The 19,990-nt window shown below is 45.7% G+C and overlaps 6 protein-coding genes across 6 annotated transcripts; 4 read left to right on the forward strand and 2 right to left on the reverse strand.

Annotated features, from left to right (window-relative positions):
- Nucleotides 1–1,100: 1,100 nt before the first annotated feature.
- K444DRAFT_636236 (uncharacterized protein) lies at nt 1,101–1,451 on the forward strand (the record flags this gene model as incomplete). The annotated part of the gene is made up of 1 exon (XM_024883972.1): nt 1,101–1,451. One exon carries the CDS (start codon nt 1,101–1,103, stop codon nt 1,449–1,451), a length of 351 nt encoding a protein of 116 aa, XP_024729272.1.
- A 771-nt stretch (nt 1,452–2,222) lies between these two features.
- On the forward strand, nt 2,223–3,849 carry K444DRAFT_600909 (putative MAK1-like monooxygenase). Its single transcript, XM_024878643.1, has 3 exons — nt 2,223–2,389; nt 2,457–2,881; nt 2,953–3,849. The coding sequence occupies exons 1-3, from the start codon at nt 2,317–2,319 to the stop codon at nt 3,736–3,738; spliced, it is 1,284 nt and encodes a 427-aa protein (XP_024729273.1). The 5' UTR covers nt 2,223–2,316; the 3' UTR covers nt 3,739–3,849.
- A 354-nt stretch (nt 3,850–4,203) lies between these two features.
- K444DRAFT_647271 (putative maltose permease) lies at nt 4,204–6,167 on the reverse strand (the record flags this gene model as incomplete). Its single annotated transcript, XM_024885310.1, has 8 exons — nt 4,204–4,362; nt 4,414–4,725; nt 4,776–5,002; nt 5,056–5,418; nt 5,494–5,557; nt 5,611–5,786; nt 5,853–5,967; nt 6,018–6,167. 8 exons carry the CDS (start codon nt 6,165–6,167, stop codon nt 4,204–4,206), a joined length of 1,566 nt encoding a protein of 521 aa, XP_024729274.1.
- A 4,752-nt stretch (nt 6,168–10,919) lies between these two features.
- K444DRAFT_668849 (uncharacterized protein) lies at nt 10,920–12,599 on the forward strand. Its single transcript, XM_024887461.1, has 2 exons — nt 10,920–11,547; nt 11,605–12,599. Exons 1-2 carry the CDS (start codon nt 10,985–10,987, stop codon nt 12,539–12,541), a joined length of 1,500 nt encoding a protein of 499 aa, XP_024729275.1. The 5' UTR covers nt 10,920–10,984; the 3' UTR covers nt 12,542–12,599.
- Nucleotides 12,600–14,185: 1,586 nt separating this feature from the next.
- K444DRAFT_647272 (uncharacterized protein) lies at nt 14,186–15,485 on the reverse strand (the record flags this gene model as incomplete). Its single annotated transcript, XM_024885311.1, has 2 exons — nt 14,186–15,020; nt 15,073–15,485. The coding sequence occupies 2 exons, from the start codon at nt 15,483–15,485 to the stop codon at nt 14,186–14,188; spliced, it is 1,248 nt and encodes a 415-aa protein (XP_024729276.1).
- Nucleotides 15,486–16,906: 1,421 nt separating this feature from the next.
- K444DRAFT_668851 (uncharacterized protein) lies at nt 16,907–19,142 on the forward strand. Its single transcript, XM_024887462.1, has 5 exons — nt 16,907–17,073; nt 17,153–17,226; nt 17,277–17,707; nt 17,755–18,169; nt 18,216–19,142. Exons 1-5 carry the CDS (start codon nt 16,963–16,965, stop codon nt 18,937–18,939), a joined length of 1,755 nt encoding a protein of 584 aa, XP_024729277.1. The 5' UTR covers nt 16,907–16,962; the 3' UTR covers nt 18,940–19,142.
- Nucleotides 19,143–19,990: the final 848 nt, after the last annotated feature.

Here is a 19,990-nt window from a genome sequence, read left to right on the forward strand (position 1 = left end):
AGGTCATTTAAGTCTAATATAGATTCCACTCACTAGCACAATGAGATTTTCGCTACATTTTTGCACAACCACTGTTTCCCTTCCTGGCCATCCCAATATTGCTCACAGTGAGTGAGGGGCCGACCGACATGACCAAAATGGCCAACAAGTCTGCATCTGTTTCGAATAGCCTGCTCTCGAAGCGGCTCGGCACTCCTCTGTTCTCCGAATCCCCTCAATGCCTAATAATCAGTCGGCTAATCCTCATGGGAAACCACAGGAAAGGCGTCGGCTTCATGCCCGACTACTTTATCCTGCATAACCCGAAACCCATCCTGCATACAAAGCAACAATTGAATCTACCAAGCCATTCATCGTCTATAAGGAAGAACTCAGTCTCGAGTTCGCTAAAGGTGAATGTTTGTACGATATCTTGCCCACCCCGGAAGCTTATGAACTAGTCAAACCCCGCTTCCTAGTTCGTGACCCGATCCGCACATTTGATAGCTGGAAGCACATTGAATGGGTCGATATCGAGAGCTTCTTGCAATGCTATCGTAACATCTTCCACATGCTTCACGCCTCTTCATCTTCATACGTCCTCCCCTACGAGAAACGTATCTCTGCGCTGGAAAAGGAATTACAAGTTCTGTGTGCTTGGTGGGAAATTTCTCTCAACCCCGCGTGCTGGAATTCAGCAAGCCCTTCGGGAATTTCTGACTCCAGACGGAGTGCGAAAATAATATCTATGCCAAAAACCCACCTGGCCTCTTCTCCACCGTCAAGCCCAATTACCATATATCTCCTGACATTCCGTTATATAGCCTCGTATCAAACCACGAGAAAGAATAAATCGAGCGCTCGGTAGGTATGTCATATATCTAACTCTGTGAAGAAAGCGCAAGCCAAATTCGGAATGAGATGCTAGAGAAAGAGTGGTTCGGATTCGGCCTCGATGCCACGCTGCATGAATTTTGAAAGGCTTCGGGCGCCGCAACCCCGGCGACGCAGGCAAAGGTTTCCGAGGTTCACAGAGACCCGATTGAGAGGTTAAAGGAGATTAATGCTCGCGTTCTGAAGCAGGAAAACTACGCAAGTTTTCACGGGTAGCAGGACGTCTGATGAGTATACAGAGTAGGAAGGGACGCTTTGCTGCTGTTCTGGATGAAATCAACTTCCAGCCACCAGTCGGGTTTGTCGACGAACTTGCTGCCAATTATAAGAGTGCGCTTGAGATTGTTCTGGAGGCGGAACCGGGAGCGCTCAGTTTGCTCAAGTACTTGAAGCCTATTAGAAAGGAGGTTTCGATCATTTTGGAAGGACCGCAAGGTACGCAGGAGTGGACTATCGAGAAACTCGGCTTTGAGGTTGATTTCCTGGCTACGACGAATTTTTTTGGTGTTTCGGAGGTCGATGGGCTTTTTGGAAGGATGTTGGAGAAATTGAGGCTCGAGGTTGGTTTGCGTGGATGATAGTGAGGAGCGAGATGTCATCCCTGCGAGGAAGGACGGGATCTTCATGGTTCACTACTCAGAGAAGGAGAGTGTTGAATTGGATGTAGACAATATGGAAATCAATACGCTTTGGAGATTGGAGCATATCTTGAGGGCAGAGAGCACTCAGTAATGTGAAGGGAGGTTGTTTTTTATGGGATTCTCGCTTCGAGATTTTGGAGAGCAAACATGACTGCGACCGCATCATTTATAAGTAGAAAATAGACTCCAAGAGTCGCTCGGAGTGGATATTGTGTATAGTATCTGCAAAAATATCAATGAATTATGCGAGTAAAAAGCCATTAGCTCTTTCAGTCCTTCGATTCCCAACTAGATCCAAAGTGAGCTTAACTCTTTACCACAATCACTCTCGCTTCGGTCTCTGAAAGGGGGCCAGACAAAATCAAGGGTCAACAAACCCCTATCTTAATTGACCACATTCATCTTCCTGTTCGCGTTCGCTCTCGCCATCTCATTTCCAAAGACCTACCCACCCACCTGACCGCTCCGCGCGGGGTAATGCAATGTGGGGATTCTTCCGCTCAAGAGCCCCACAAAGGCATCCTCCCCCTCAACTGCAAGTTCACCAAGGAGCATAGAAGCAATTGATTCGATAGGTCTCAGAACCTAGTCTCAATCCTGCTGCTGCTGTCGGCAGTATCGACACCGAACTCGGGCAGTGGCGACCTAGTATTGATGCAGCTCGGAAAAATGTTTCTGGTGCTGAGAGCTTTATCGCTCTTGACATTTGAATGTTCTGATTCTTTGGAGAGAAATTCGAGAAAGAAATCTGTAGATAAACCTGAGTGTTAAAGTTGGTTGGTGGTTGAAAAATAAAGACAAAATGGCAGTCACGGTAGAAACCAACGGGGTCCCAGGACCACCAACTGGAATAAACGTGATAGTTGTCGGTGCAGGTCAGACCATTACCCATCCATCCCGCCTTCGTCACAAAATTCGATTTCGAACTGACTTTCAACACAGGATTCGGCGGCCTTACGGCAGCAATAGAATGCCACCGCCAAGGCCACCACGTCGAAATCTACGAGTCATTCCCTGAGCTCAAGATCCTCGGGGACATCATCTCCTTCGGCTCAAATGCCGGACGGATTTTCTACCGCTGGAGCGATGGCAAAGTCGCCGCAAAGATGCGCGCGGTGTCTATCGACCTGAGTAACTATGGTTTTAAGATTCATAAGTATGATACTGGGGAGGTAGTGGCGGATCAGAAGACGCCGCAGATGGACCCCACAGCTCCGGTCTTTAATGGGCATAGAGGGGAGTTACACGAGATTGTGTTTGAGTATGCAAGGGATGAGTTGGGCATTCCGATTCATTTGGGGAAGAGGGTCGTGCAGTATTTTGAGGGTGAGGGAAAGGCAGGGATTGAGTTGGAGAGTGGTGAGAAGGTACTTACTCCCACCCTCCCTCCAAATCGTCTTCCCTAAGGAGAACATGCGTGGAGCTAATTGAGAAATAGATAATAGCAGATCTCGTCGTCGGCTCCGACGGCGTTCGCTCAAAAGCACGCACTCTGGTACTGGGCTACGAAGACAAGCCCAAGAGCAGCGGGTACGCAGTCTGGCGAGCCTGGTTTCCAAACACAGACATGAAAGCCGATCCACGAACGGCGCAGTTCTGCGAAAATGGTGATACATTCAACGGGTGGATTGGTCCTGATGTGCATTTCTTGTTCAGCACGATCAAGAATGGATCGGATTGTTGCTGGGTGCTTACCCACCGTGATGAACATGATATTGAGGAATCGTGGTCTTTCCCGGGGAAGCTGGAAGAGGTGTATAAGGTGCTTGAGGGCTGGGATCCGATGTGCAAGGCGATTGTTGAGAAAACGCCCAGTTTGGTGGACTGGAAGTTGGTATATCGAGATCCGCTCCCAACCTGGGTTTCGAAGGAGGGAAGGATTTGCCTTCTAGGAGATTCTGCACATCCTTTCTTGCCAACCAGTGCTCAAGGTGCGACACAGGCGCTGGAAGACGGAGTCACCTTGGCGATTTGTTTGAAAAATGCTGGGAAACAAAATATTCCAGCGGCTGTGAGGACGTATCAGGAGATTAGGTACGACCGAGTGAAGGCGGTGCAAAAGACTGGAGAGACGACGAGAGATATGTGGCACAAGACAGATTGGGACAAGGCGAAAAAAGATCCGAAGGCAATTGAGTTGCCTAGGGAGGATTGGATTATGGGGCATGATGCTCAGAAGCATGCTGAGGCGGTGTTTGGTGAGACTGTGAAGAAGTTTCTTTGAGCCGGGTAATGCATTTGGAAGATATTGTTTATAGAATGGAATATCGATCTCCGCGTGAATCGAAAATGGCACTTTCTGTTGGACCACAAGACACCCAGAACGTGGTCCTGGAGCCAAATTAAATACTGGTCTGACTACATATAAGATACGAATTTGATGACCCCGCCACCTTCTTTGCTATATCCGGAAGTACAGTACTTACTGTGCAGAAGCTCCTCTGTTTCACTTGAGCCCCATTTTTACTATTCCTTGGCAGACTATAGGGTGCAGCGCATTTCAAACATCACTTAAATTGTCTTCCAAGATGTCTTCCAAGACGTTGAAGTTTGCAATGAATCATTGTATAATTCAAGATTAATTCGTCCACAATCATCAAGCACCACGTTCCTACTTAGGCTGCTTCTGATATATGCCTTCCAATTTATCAGCGATCCTTCCATTGTACTCTCACATCAATGTGGTCACTTATTTCACATTCGTCGTAGTCTCCGCGACTGCATGCGGGTTCGTCCAAACAACTTCCTCGACAGAGACTCTGGTCTGATTCTTCTCATCAACAGCAAAGACAGCGGGACCGACACACTTGTATCCGCGGAACTTGCGAGCTGGAAGTTTGGCCATGAACTACCCAGGAATTAGCAAACCCTACCCCAAAATCTTCAACAACAAACTCACCATCTCATCAATCTCTTCGAAAGTGCGGTTCTTGACCTCAGGGAGGTAGAAGTATGTCCAAAGAGCACCAATAATGCAACTTGGTGCCCAGATATACCCGTACTTGGGACCCCAGTTGAGCGCATCGGGGTTGATGAAATATGGGGCAGTGAAGGTGGTGAGCCAGGCGCCGAAGAAGCCGACTGAGGCGGCGATGCCGAAGGTGAAGGATCGGAGGCGTTGGGAGGGGAATTCTCCGCCGCAGAGCCAGGCGTAGGAGGAGACCATTCCGTTATAGCCCATGATGTAGAGGACTGAGATGCCAACGATGGCCTGGAAACTGTTAGTTAGGACCCTTGGAGCTTCGGGTTGGGGATTCTTGCCTTCCCAGTTGCAAGTGTGCCTGGATGAGTAGTGTATATAGCAGCAACGATTAGCTGGCAGAGGCCACAGATAAGCATTCCATTGACGAGGAAGACTCTGCGACGGCCCCATTTGGTAATGATACAGCTGTTGATAATGATGACGACAACTCCCACGGCGGTCAAAATACAAGAGTTCATAAATGGAGATCCGACCTTAGCCATTTGGAAGAAGTATGTTCCGTAAGCTGCAGGGATGTTAAGTTGCGGTACACGCAGATGTTGGGGGGCTGATTCTTACAGATCATATACATGGCACCAGAAGCAGCCTGAAGAGTGACAGCACCAACAGCTAGAAATGTTCGACGGCGGTCAATCGGATTGCGCCAGATGTCAATAATTTCAGTGTTAACCGCAAGGAGCTTCTCGGCGTCGATTGCAGCTTTCATTTCCGCGAATTCAGCATCCACAAGTTCGGGAAATGGTCTCAGCCATTTGAGAGCTTTCCGTGCGTCCTCTTCTCTATCCATTTGCAATAGCCATCGGGGCGATTCGGGGATGAAGAGCAAGCCGATGGACACAAGCCCGGGAATAACGTAAACAATACCAAGAGGTATGATATAAGCTTGCTTTGATGGGATGGATTTTGTACCGTTGTCGATGACTGTGCCAACGAGGGTGCCCAAAGTAAATGTTAGTAAGACAAAACACATTAACTAAAGCAGAGTTCAAGGCATACCAAGTGAGACCCATGTTTGAAAGGATGCAATTACAAGACCTCGATACTTTGCTGGTGCCACTTCCTGCTCAACAGTAAGTAATCTCCTCCGATCAATCCCTGCATCTTTATTCATACCTGCAAGTACAGTTGGGCGAATGTCATAAAAAGACCGTTAGCTAAACCAATGAGAAGGCGACCAGCGTACAGGCCGCCAATCTTATCCGTGGTCATCATGATGACATTGGCAACGATACACAAGACACATGCAGACCAGATAGACCACCTCCGTGACAGATAGAGAGCGATGGGGCCTGGAAAGAGTTAGGCATAAGTCAAGTGAATCCTCTGCTCAAAATAAAACCGCAGGCAATGCATACCAGCTGCGCTAGAGGCAAGGAAAGCCCCGAGAATCATCAAGGATGAGATCAATTGTTGGCGGCCGGGCGAGATATTCCATCCGGTGGGGGACAATGGGTCTTCATGCCCAAAGACCTGACAATGATTAGAATAGCTGGCTGTGCGCTTGTGATAGTAGAACATACCTCCAAGAATCCCTTCATTGCCTGAAGACTGCCAATGATACCGAAGTCTACTCCATATTGGAACGGGCACATGGACATGAGGGTGCATGCTGCAAGGCACTTCCAATGAGCCGCAAGGTTGTCCTTTCTGTTTGGTGTTGGTGAAGCCATTGTTGACTATTCTTGTTGAGAAATTGATCGTAACTCTCCGATGAAGTGACTCGATCGTAGAAGAAATCTTGTGAGGGAAAGAGCTAAAGTTAGAAAGATGTGCCAGTTGCAGAAGGTAAGAGATATAATGTAAAGATACTATGCAAACCGCAGAACTGCCGTCCCCTGCGTACATACAGCGGGGTAATAAGTCGAAGTCTACTCCTAGTGGACACATCTTTCCAAGAAGTTCGTTTCGGCTCATCTCGTGCCTCGACATTATTGCCCCGGTTTGTTGTTCGGGAGCAACCCTGGTAGTGAGGCGCGAAGCTATATGGTCGGAAGCATTGAAGCGACGCAACGTTCGGACCGTCACAAGGAGTATGAAACAGGGCCAGTCCACCTCTAAACCCCAAAGAACTGCCCTTCGGCTCCAACCGGATATCGAGCCCCAAAAAGCTAACTGGTGGCGTCGTCCACATGAAGAATCTAGTTAAGTCGATCAGATGTGTCGGGATGCGGCCAGTCAGCGCGAGGGTATCTGCAGGCAAGCAGTGTACAAATGGCACGGAGGGTGAAAACCTGGCCAGATAGGACCGGGGTCTAGGTCGCTTGACAGGAACAGCGCTAGGCCCCACATTCAACAGTTGTTGATGTGGGGGGACTGGAGAATTCTGGGGAAGTGGATCTAGACTTAGGGGAACTACCGGGACCGCCCAGGCGGGTTTGTCGGTTCGTCAGATGTGTGCATATATTTCTTATGTGAAGTCTGCGGCCGTCAGCGCCAAACGCCACATTCTCATCTAAATTTCTGGCACAATCAATATCAGATTTGCCAGATCAAAATCATTTGGAGGAGTAAGGCCCCGTGTCGCACGGCCGCACGTCTTTTGAATACTGGTAATTACAACAACCAAATGCTAGCTTTTATTACTCGATAATCGAAGCTACTGTAGTATTTGACAAATTAAAAGTGTTTCGCAAGAAACAAACACTCAATAATTATCGTAATTACGGAGGTTTCAGCCTCTCTTCGCCAGCGTATTCAGCCTCTATTTTTAGCCTCACGAATCTCCTACTTCTCCTTCCCTAATAATTAGTAATTAATCCCCATAATTTCAGCGTCTCAAAGCCTAGATTTATTTTATTATTAAATAAAAAAGTAATAAATAAAATAATTATGTCTTCTATTACTCACTAACTAAATAAATCAATGTGAGATGTATCCTATTAGAAGCGCAAAATATAAAGCTTTAGAAAGATGTTATGCTCTAGAGAGGCCTATTTGTTCCGCTAGTAGGAACAACTTTTATTAGCGAATTTTCTCATTAGTTTAATCTGAAATAATTTACTACGAAAAGTAATAAAAGTTAATTCCTCTTTAGGATTTCTAAAGTACCTTTTTTGAGGCAATGAATACTGATAAAAATACATTAACTTACATTATCTAATAGACTACTGCCAGTTCTAAAGTTACTTATAGTGCCTTTAATTGGGTCTCTCCATCCATCTGGACTGGCCGCACTCTGCCAAGTTTCGTTGCCGGAGACGGACATTGCTGCTAGCCTCCCTTGCCATTATTTTGGGTATTTGGGTCAATTAATGTATGATGCGGTTGCCCTTCGGCTTTGGAAGGACTGGTTGTATATTTCTAGAGTGCGTAAGTTTCTAGCTATTGGAAGCAGAGCAAGACTAACGGCCGTAGCCTTTGGCATCTTGAATAAAGAGAAGTTATCGCAGTAACTACAAATCGGAGATTGTAGTTCTGAATCGATATTCTCGGGCAGGTCTTGTGTTGTGTGAGGACATACATTTACCAGAGCAATTGGAGATGGACACGGTGTAAGAGGTGTGGTAGATAACTCGAAGGTATATGTTTGGGTGTTTGGTAGCCAAGATGACTTAATGCGAAGTGCGAAGGTGAGATGCAAAGAAAACTAAGTGCACAGGCAATGAAGATCGATATGTTGAATCACTAGTTGGAAAGATGGATTTTGCACTATTATTGTCGATCGTGACCCTCTTTGACTATCAAGGACAACGTGAAAGTGTTGGGGTTGTAGACTCCGCTGATTTCGGTTCATATACTAAAACAGGATTTCAGCAGAATACCTTGTCAAGATGAAACGCTCTAGAGTGCGAATAACCTTTATGTTGCATCTCCGAAGGTGATCTGGCTCAACCTGGCCAACAAAAAGCAACTAGAGCGTGGATCCGCACCTTAGATCGGGAACGAAGGGGGTGACGTATTGAAGGGTCGCTAGTAGATAAGTCCTTGCTATCCCCTGCATATTTATTAACATTTGCAGATTAATGCCAGATGGTGCATTTAAGACAGCTTGATTAATAATTGATTATTGAATTGATTGAGTCTGAAGTTTAATCTAAGAGAGGGAGAGGAATTTTTGAGATTATATTACAGTGGGATACAAACCAGCTTTGAATCTAGTGAGACATCGATTTTTGGAGCAAAATCACGTGAACGGCACCGTCTATTAACCATCTAACAATTAGGGGTCGAATAGGCAAGTGAAAATGCAAAGAGTAAAAGCAAGATTTCTCTATAATAAGGAGAGGTAGAAAGCTATATGAGATATATTTTTGAAGTATTAAGAGGCCCTTGACTCCCCCGTCGGCATAAAAGCGTATAAGAGAGCGTATTCTTTTAATATCTTAAGAGGTAAAACTAGTCTTTAATCCTGGAAGGACACCCCTAACACCCCCTAAAGAGAGGAGGGAGCGCAAAAAGGTAAGGATAGGTAATTAATTTTTTTATTAAAAAAAAAACCTCCCTTAAACCTCCAGCGGTTTTTTAATTCTTAAGATCAAGCAATAGTATCTTTCCGCAGTCACATGCAGCAATTTCCACACAAGCCACGTGGCGTAACCAAAAGCCTCGCTTTCGATAAGTGAAAATCTTAGTTTTAATTAAAACAAGGAGGTTGGGAAGGACATTAGAGTGACTACTCCCCGCTATTCACGATCTTGACTCAGATGTGAAAAGGAGTATACAAATAAAGGGATTAAATCAACATAATCTACACCAAAAATGATAAGGGGGAACTTTTAAAAGTGGACCAGCGGATGTAATTTAGGCTTCTAACAGAATGGACCATGTACCCCGCCCACGCCCACGCCTTCGAATCGAGAGTATCTTGCAGGAATTATTGCATAGCGACGCCTCGATAGCCACAAAGCAAATCATACAAGGTTTACAAGGCGATTTATTTTCAATGCCTCTAATTTATCTCAAAAAGCCGACAATACAGAAGCCACAATTCCTCAACAATTTGAGAGAAACATTACTGTCAACAGACCCTTAAGGGATTGTGAATTGGACTGTTACTGACAAAAATTCTATCACTCCGTTCATAATTCTCTTCAGTGGGGTAGTGTTATTAAGCAGCCGGAAGTGCCGGAGATAGGGAAATCGTACCATTTCCCCGTGTTCGAGCGGGGAAATTGAAGATTAGGTATTTGGTAGTGCGACTAAGCGATCACAGCTACTTGCGTCGGACCTACCGAACTCGCAATCACTTCCACTGCCGATGAACCGACCGATCATACAGACCCGAACCGATGCAGAGACTTGCGATCATGATACCGATCATGCAGCCGGAGCCATTCCCTTCTCAGATTGCCCGCAGTTTCCATTAGCGTCGTGAAGGGATCAATGCAAAATCAAAAATTGACAACAGAGACTGGTTGGTGAATAGACGTGTGGACCTTCTCTCCGGTCTGAGAGGGGTTTGTCACTGGTACGTGGAATGGATCGACATTAGTATGCAGTGTCCCACAAATACTCACTTCATGCATCGAACAGACCACCTTTTTAACTAATCCCTCCGAACCAAATCAGGGAGAACATGAATGTGAGTTTTATCTTGGATCGGCTTTTATAGCGAATGAGAACGGAACGCTTTTAGCCCAGGGACCCGAACAAACAAGGGGTCGACCTGACGATGACGACGGACAGCGGTTAGTTTCTGTGATGTCGACAACGGCGCGACATATTTCTCAGGCAAACGACGGCTCTTTTGCCCAGTAACTGACTAGAACAGGGCATTTCAGTCAAATGCTTGAGTAGTGTACTTCAAGTTCATAGTGTTTAGATTTTACTAGCGCCATTGGCGGTGTGTCTCACCATATTTGCAGGTGGTGAATTACCAGTCTGGACCAATCGTGCACCAGGAGGAACTAATTGGGCCTTCGGTAGTTGTCCCGTCTGCCGGCGTTTTGAGCACCCACTTTCGATCGCGATCTGGGGGGGGGCCGGGGGGGGGAGCAATAATAAATAATCGGCACGGGACGAGGGCTTGTTCGCTGATTCGCTCCAAGCACTGCTACGTATAGCAGCATCTAGAAGGGAGACCTTGTGCATCTCCCAGGTACCTCTCAGCGGTCCCTATGGTGCCTGCCGTGCCATTGTCCCTAGACGCACTCGCCAAGTACTTCTTCAGGGTCCATCTTTCAAACCATTGTCTCGGAACCGAATTGAGTGAAGCTTGGCGTCCTTTCTTGAGGTTGACCTTAACCCATTGCGGTTGCTTCATTCCCTTCATCTCTGTGCTGCTCAGCAGATGCTACTCGTCGCAGAAAATGGTCCGGCCCCCTCGAACTTCGATCGACTGCATGAGAGTTACGGTGGCGACGGTCCTGAGTTTCTTTCGCTTGTGATCAGTCTAGCAGTATAGACTTTGATATTATATCCTGCCATCAGCGCAAAATGGAAGGAGGTAAAGACATAAGCTTCATCTAACGAGCGATCGTCGCCTCTAATACGCAGAGCCAGGGTTGCATTTAGAGCTTGACCAGGCTTCACATCGTCGGAGAACAGAATGACAGAAGTCTCTTCTGTTACTGCCCAGCCTGATTGGAACTATTCTTTCTCGTCGCCCACACTTCATCGTTCGTATTCCCAATCGTCATTCCTTGTGGGCTCTTTGTCCTTCCAACCTCCTCAAAAGCCTCGCGTCGAGGCTGAATACAGCTGTCGGATACCAGTCTCCGTTCACCCGCCCGGTTCCTCGAGTCCTCGAACGGCCCATACTGACTGCTGGGATTCGCCATTGCTTAAACCAACACTGATCACCAGTGACCCTTACACCGTCCCACCAGCGTCCGGTAGCATCCCGATAAACAATTCATGTCCTAGTACTCTAGTTCCATCTAAGCACGCTGAGTTCGCCGAGGACGACGCTATGGTACAGGTTCAGCCTTCACGACATGTCGACTATCTCTCTTACGACTGGAAAGAGGACGATATCTGGTCGACGTGGAAACACATTCTCTCGAACCGAAAGGTGTGCAGTAATAGTGCGAGACTCGAGAACGCGGCATGGCGAGCATGGGCGAAGTCGAAGTACCGGCTTAAGTCCGTGTCCCCTGAGTCTGTGAATTGGTAAGATTTTCACGATCAATGCTCTAGCGGATTCGTAACCTTGTTAAAATGTACTAGGCTGAAGGATCGCGACGTAACATGGTTGTACGGTCCTCTCCAGACAAGCTGCGCCAAAATATCAACGCCACCTGCTTCTATAACCGGCGTCGGAATATCGAAATCGGACTCTTTGCTCAACAAGAAACCTATCCTGAAGAAACGAAGTGACTTCGAGATCATGCTTCGACTGTCGCCATCCTCGGCATCACTCCTAAATCCAGCAGCATTGAGACAAGGCATTGGCAATGAATTCCCCTCCGCCACTACATCGCGGGAACGGTCACCAGCAGCGATCGAGAAGCGACATATTCATTTCTATGACAAAGTTGAGCAGTTTATCGCAATGGGTGTCGAAGATGGCGATGGCGACAAAGACCCAAGAGAAATCTACAGTTATGATGATGATAGCTCGTCGGACGATGGACTTCTCATCATGAAAAGGCCATCGAAACCGAAGGTTCTACAACAAAGCAATCGAAACTGCTCGCAGACCAGCTTTAGTCCTAAGAGCAGAACGATAGCAATCCTGCCATCCACAACGCTAAAGTCCGGAGTAGATACTTTGGATCTAACTGAGCTAAAAACAAGAGACGACGGAAGGCTCTCTTGGTATCTCTCGCCGGAGACATCTCCATTAACAGAGTCAGCTATAGACATACTGCTCGAGAGCCACGACGAAATTGCAGACGTATCCTGGAACCTGCCCAGTGCGTCCGCCAACCACAAGAACCGTATCTCTATGGCACACGATAGTTTACTACAGAACTCTTCATGGGAGACGAGCGGATGCGAAGCGCATAGGCATCTGAGCTGCAATCCTCGTGGGATGTCTATGCTCTGCAAAGAAGGCGACAATGATGTGGTAGCAGCGGGTCTATTTGGGCGAGTGACGGATGGTATGAATACTGCAAAGGACATCGCATATGTCTTATGGAACGTCGGATGGGAGAAGTAGTCTTCAACCTCCCCAGTCCCACATGGCTGTACAGGTGGGCGTTACCTATGACTTCGACAAGGTTGTATACAGCTCTTAATTCTCCTTCCAACACATCATCACTAAGCCATTTGCTTATATGAAGATGACGAGTAAGAGTTGTTACTTTGTGTCTACTTTGCTCGTAGTTTTCTGCAATCCGTGCTTTTGGTTAATGTATTTTGGGGCATGCTCTCTAGGAATGTGGCGATAGTGAACAGAAGATACAATGTGTTGACCCCGAGGAGGTATGGTTTAGCAAAAGTCAAAGAAGAATGCAGCCAAAGCGAATGTAACCTCACTATTTAGGACATGCACTCTAGTCACATATCTCAGACCAAAATACTTAAGCAATAGTTGCGGTTGCCACGTTGTCCCCTACTTTCGTGAACGGGTAGTTGGGGTTACGTCACTACAGTACTTGCCAGCACGATGCGAAACGCACACGGCGCACCCTCCAGCACTACCTATCTCCTGGTTAAATCAACCTGCAGCCTCACCAACTGCTTAATTTCACGTGTCAAGGTCTCTTTGGTTGCTTCAAGCCACAGAAGCCTCCTCTCTAGCGCTACTATCTCCTCGTTGCAGGATCCAAACCCTGCCCTTTGCTCATGGGTGTGTCTTGCCGAGTTCTGTGAAAGCCACCAACCTGAACCCGCCATCATGTCATCCGAAATCGCGCGTGAAGTAGACTCTCGAAGAGGTTGTTCAAACGCGTTCGATATCGCTGCTCGGTATGGTTGTATGTGTTTTCCGTCTGCGTGCACAAATATTATCTAGAGAGTAATTTAAATAAAAGTAAATATACTAGAAACAGCATATTATTATAAATCTTTTAGGGGTAATTAGAGTAACTATTAGAGCAAATAAGCTAATTATAAAGAAGTATTTAAAATCTTTAATACTAGATTATAATAAGGTTTGCACTCTATTACTGATAAGTACTATTAGTATAGCTTATATAAGTATAATAAATGAAATTATATACTTATTTTATTAGAGATTTAAAATTAAAATTTAGCTAGCAACTGGAGAAAGCCATAGCGCTACTATCCTCTACAAAGTAGCAATATAGCCTCAATTCCTTCTAATAGGAATAAGAGCACTACAAATATACGAAACTTGCTATCTAGCGAGCAAGAGAACTTAGATGCGCTGAAACACAGCCTAACAACCTGCGCGAAAAAAAAGTGAATTTCAAAGCTCAACATAGGCCTCGTTATCCTCCTAATGAAGGGTCAACAAAGCCGGCTGAGAAATAAATATAAGCTGATGAGGCTTGCATGTGAGTAATAGGACCGTAGGTACCCACTGGAGTTGAGTTCGAGGCCGAGTTGCTGGTTGATGATAATATTTCGTAAAGTAGCACCCAGTGGGTTGATGCTTTTTGGGGATGAGAAAAAGTCACACCAGGTTGTAGAGAAAGAGATGCCGAGGACGGATCTTCAACTCTGCTTGAGAAGGTGTGTTGGTGAGGTGCCCAGGCGTTAGAAACCTACAGACTATAAAAGAGATCAGTTACTACGGTCTAACCAGGAACTGAAGGGGAAGAACGAGGTACAGCTCTTACTCGGAAGTAAGAGAGATAGATATGGAGGGTGAGTCCTTCTGCTTAATCGGCCTGCCCTATTTGGGTGGGGTTCCGACGCCCTTCAAGGTTTGTCCGCTAAGCTTGACTCCCGTTCCATAGCGGCCCTCAAATTCTGGCTCTACTCTCGTCCGAGGTTCTATGTCTTTCTCAGTACCGATATGACGCGACAGTTGCTGGAAGGATTCATCAGACAGCTGTCCAAACACTTGGAACGATCTGGATCCAGCTGTGACGCGCCTTGCTGCGATCAGAGCTCCCACCGTTGAGATGATCACTTGCTGGCCATCATCCACTAGGGATATATCCTCGTAAACATTGGCATGATCTTGGTTTGCTTGCTTAGAGGCATCAACGCAAATGTCTAAGCTTTGTCGGATGGCGTCCCTCTCTTCTTGCATTATTTCTCGCTCAGCAGCCTGCTCGTTCGATAGGTCTGTCGGTTGCAAGGAGAATCGGTTTAGTCGATTGTTGATATCTCGGAGTTGCCTTTCGAGATGAGTGGTTGTATCGGTGAGTTTCTCTTTGCATGCCTTAAAGGTAGTGGCAGTGAGTTGTTGAGCCGAGGTAAGACCACTAAGCGTGGTGACGGGTGGATGATGAGCAGACGAAAGGTTTATAAAGGCGTTGGGCTGGAGTTCATCTATTTGAATCAAGATTTTGGTGCAGATATCAAGGCACTGTTTAGTGCTGGTTCTCTCCTCCTGTATTTGTTGCCGCTCGTCCGTATCTGCATTGGAAATTCCCGTGCCTTCTGAGATGATCCGTAGTCTATTGTCAATACTTTGGAGGTGCTCTTCGAGGTCGGCAGTCGTATTTGAGATCATTTCTTTGTATTCTTTGAGCACTTTGATGGTAATAGCAGCCGTACGCCTATGCGGGAGAAACATCAGCTTCGTCTACACGGGGTATACATCAAACTCACATGTTTGCGTTGCCGAGCGCAATAGAAATGGTAGACTTATACCCCGCTAGCATGTTTTTAAATCCAGCGATATCGCCTCCCAGGTACTTTAACTTTGCCCAGTCCCTAAAACTCGTCCTGGGGCCACTAGAATGCTCTGCACAGCTGAGAATCACCGCTTCGAATTCCTTGCAAGCCTTGCCGCATCGGAGGAGAGGAAGCTTAAGCGCTGTAAAATCAACATCCGTGCTGACCGAAGTCTCTTGAAGAGACTGTAAGACTTCGTTAAGGGCTCTGAGCTCTTCCTTAAGCTCGCGCACATTCCTCTGGTTGCTGCGAAAGCTGTCGACTAACTGGTAGAGAATAGTAGTTGATTTAAAGGCAAACAGCGTCAATTGTAATACCCCAGAAGCAATGCCTATTGGATCTGCCATTCTAAGGATTGAGCGGGAAATGATAGGACGCAGAATTTGTACAGTATATGAGCAGGTCAAAAAGGCGGGAGGGGGCGGGGAATTGCGCCAAGGTAGGCGCGGTCAAGATGTTAAATAATCTGACGGTGGCGACGTTGATGGCTGGCGATGGCAGGCTCGTAGGGAGAACGGTTTGGGAGATGGCAAAGAGGCGAGGGTCGGGATTTGGCAGAGGCGATGAACGAGGAGGAGAGGAGCAGCAGCCTTGTCGTCGCCTTTCCTGCTTTTTGGCGGCAGGCGGCTGTTCCTCAAATCCCGCATGATTGGCAAAACCACATTACTAATCATGACCCCACGCTGTACGGAAAGCCGTAAGGATCAGATGTGCCAGCGCAACTTCGAACTTCGCACTGGTAGCGATGAGAAGCCTATAATTATAGGGCTTCCTTTTCCTCGCGACTCACGTGTCTCGAAGCTCACTTCTCACTTTTAACTTACTCGCCCTTCCCCCCTAATATCCTTCCTCTCCTACCCCTATACTTACATACATAAGAATAAGAATTAAAGAGAAAGAGTAAATATCCTAAGTAGTAGAAGAGGCTTAGTGAGAGGGGAGGGGGAGGGGGGGGGGCGTGTTGTGAGGCCTGAGCGATTTTTGGTGGGGTTCGAAGTTGCGCTGGCACATCTGATCCTTACGGCTTTCCGTAGCGCTGAGCCAATAAGCAGATGAGCCAATGAACTTCCACGGCGTGGACCACAGACGTACAAGTGAGACGTGGTCAAAGAGTGAAGATTGGTTGATTTCTAAGAATAGAGAAGGAGAGCGGGGTAATATGTGTGCCCTGCTACGGGCGCGCGGACCGCCGGAGGTCACATGACCTGCGCCACGTGACTAAGAGAACCGAAGTCCCTACCATTGTGCTTTTTACTCGCCTTTTGTATACGCGCCAAGGGCCGAAATATAGCTCGAAAATGAAGCCTTATTTTATAATAAAGTTATGGAAAGTCGCTTTTTAAGAGAGGGAAAGGAGGCTAGAATGGAATCAAACTCTCAATTCCATAAGTACCCTTCTAGGGCAGCTTTAGAAGGGTGCTAGCATATATCTAAAAGAGACTTAATTCTTGTCGACTGCGAATATGACTCATCAGTGTTCATAGGACGACTCGGAAGTTATCTGATGGGGGGTGTTCGAGCGGCCAACACAGCCACAACCCTACGGGAAATACCCACATGAAATAGACTCGCAAACCAGCGAATAATACTTCGTCTTGAGGTTGCTTCTCGCAACCAACCTCATCGGAAAGTTCTATCTGTACTAAAATCGTGGCTGAGTTCAGCTTTCAACCCCGAACTCAGCTAAGTTGCTAAGCGAGTTAATTCCGATGGCTTGCAGCATCAAGTCAACACAGCCTCACTGGCTTCCGTATTCTCCTGTCTGGGATTTGGAAAGACTCAAAAGGAAGGGGGAGACTCTGGCGAGAAAGTAGCAGACTCAGCATGTCCGAATCGGTGCAGCAAAGTCGCCAGAAGTATCGCGGAAGCAAGTTCTGGGAGGGGAGGCTGAAATTGAGTACGAGCTGTACTGAATGCCATAGGAGGAAGCAGAAAGTGCGTTATCCTTCTTTCATTTTGTGCAATGGATGGGAAGTAACTTCCGGAGAAGTGATATAGATTCTAACACTTTCAGTGTGACCAACAACAGCCATGTAGACAGTGCGCCAGAAGGTACCCACAGCCAGAATGCATTTATCGGGACGTGAAGTAAGCATTCTATCCTCAATTATAGATGGCTGGAAACTGAGGCAGCAGAGAATACCGGCCAATAAGCGAGAACACCCATCTACCACTGTGATCGCAACTCCTCTTGTGAGAAAGCCTGCTCTGGAGTCTGTGGGAGTCGAGGAAGTCACAGAGACGAAGGGCGCAACGATCTCGATCGCTACTTTACACCAGTTCGATACTGCAGAGGGTTATCAGCAAATGTTAAGCTCTATGGTCTCTCAATTGCAGTGCAATACACTTTCCGACCACCAGGTTGACCAAGATACTGCCAGCCCCAATTTGAGGGCCAAATTTACTTGGGAAGGCGGCTCCAATAACAGTGAAAGCCAATGGCAGCTCCAAAAGTCAAGACGCAAAAAAAGCAGTGTATCTCCCCACGATATAGCCATCTCCTCCGTAGATCCACTACACTTTCTTGGCATCACGCCGACAACTCAGAATGCAGGATTGCTCCATGCTTGTAAGACTGCCACTGAAGCTCCCTACAAATGACACTGACCGGTCTAGTCATCAACATCATAACCAAATACGTATTTTCGATTGATGGAAAGCCAGGACCGAATCATTACAATGACGTTTGGATTCCCTGGGCAATGAAAAGCCCACTGCTGGCCTACCTGGGAATCTTCAGTTCGGCATGCTACCAAGCAGAAGCCCAGAGATCGTCTCCTGAAAATGCAGCGCTTGCTCTAGGGTACAAGACCAAATCACTTCGCCTTCTGAATGAAATGCTCAGTGATCCAAAATTGGCAACTTCCAACGAGGCGATTGGTGCAGTGGTGAATATCATGATCACAGAATGGTATTGGAACAATCACGAGGTCGTCAAACAGCATATGGAAGGGTTAGTTCAAATAATAAAATTGAAGGGAGGTCTGGACGAGCTGGGACCAGGTCACTGTTTGCGAGAGATGATTTTGACGTACGTTACAATCACCACAAATTATCTCAGTACTGATTTCTTCAAGTACCGATTACTGCCTATGTGTCACATATGATTGGGAGCCATTGTTTGAGCACCTAGTCAAAGACCCGTCCGAATATCCAGTCCACATCAGCATCCCGTTCATTGACCCACCGTCAAGCTTTGTCGAAATCGCATCCCAGCTGAAAATCAGCAAGGAAACAGCAATCATTCTTGATGACATGCGCTTTCTCTTTAAGACAACTGTGCACCAACTAGACGGCGATGTTTCTGGGTTAGAGAAAGCTAAAATCGCTTCAACATCGACTTGGATTCAGCAGAGAATCTCCGATATGCCAGACGGATCGCAAGGCCCTCTCCTCGTCCAGGACTTCATCTACAAATCCTGCCGCATAGCAGCATTGGTTTACTGTAACGCAATTGTCTCTCACATTCCTCTGTCGAAAGCCTGTTCGCTCACAGATCTGAACCAACTTTGGGCCGTTATGTGGCAAGTCAAATTATCACGATGGAAGCAAATCCCAGGTATCTTTCTATTCATTATGTTGGCTGCAGCGCCAGCAGCCCAGCATACGCCCCATGGTAGATTTTTGAAGAATATGATGAAAGCGACGGCTTTGAGTATGATGCTGGATAGCTGGGAGGTGGTGGATAAGAGTATGTACACATATGTTAACTTGCAAAGGTGGTTGAGAAGGGGCAGCGAGGTAGCTATGGGGTCGAGTACGCCAAAGGCTCTGGAGTTCTTGCATTTTTATCGAATTTAAAAGTTTTGTGTGAGTGACATTCAACGTTGGAAAGTGCAGTGTGTCAAATGAGTAGAGTAGAGTAGAGTAGTGGGTCCTACTCATACTTTACTCAGCCAAAATATGTCCTACTTATACTCTACTCAATACTCATTGAATGTGTATCTAAGTAACTTAAGTAATAAGTCACGTATAAGCACGTATCCTTATAAGAGGAACCAGCGACTTAATTATTAGTTTTAAAACTTACCTTAAAAGGCTATATATTTTAGTAAATATACTATTATATATTATCTTATAAGTATTTCCTCTTTAAGAGCTTATAAGCTTAATATTATATTCGATTATCTTATTCTAGTAAATAATACTAATTCAGAAGTTCTTTAAATTAATATTATTGAAATTGAAAATAATATATATATATATAATATAATATAATATAATATAATATAATATAATAAATTCATTATTAATCCAATAAACTATATTGAGAAGTAAATATTAAATATACCGAGGTATTATTTAATATAGAAAGAAACAAGAAATAAGAAAAGAATTAATAATATAGTAAATAAATTATAAATAAGAAAATATAGGCCGAGATATAAAGAAGAGAAGCTCTTGAGTGCGGGAGCTTGGTATTCTAAATACTAGGACAGCCACATGCGTCATCGCAGTCACGTGACGCTAAATTTACCAGTGAAGCGGCTGAGCGTAACAAAAGAGAGAGATATATATATATATAAATCATCTAAAGAAGTATATAATAAGTATTATATATAAAGAAAATAAAAGAATTTTCTGAGTTTATATTTTGAATGTTTTTCCCTTATATTAAAAAGGGGCCTTATTATATATAGAAAAAGGAAACTTTATAAGAAAAGAAAGATTATAAAGCTAATCTCAATACGAGAAATTTATTAATTAAGAAAGTTAATAAATAAAAGTAAGAAAAGAAGTAAAGAAAATAGCTAAGAAATTAGAAAAAGGCTTATAAGAAGGCCTTTAGAGAAGTACAAAAAATATAGAAGTATAATAAGAAAACTAGTACTTATATTATAAAGAATAAATA

The sequence above is a fragment of the Hyaloscypha bicolor genome (assembly GCF_002865645.1).
Source record: "Hyaloscypha bicolor E unplaced genomic scaffold K444scaffold_175, whole genome shotgun sequence".
NCBI classification, from domain to species: domain Eukaryota; kingdom Fungi; phylum Ascomycota; class Leotiomycetes; order Helotiales; family Hyaloscyphaceae; genus Hyaloscypha; species Hyaloscypha bicolor.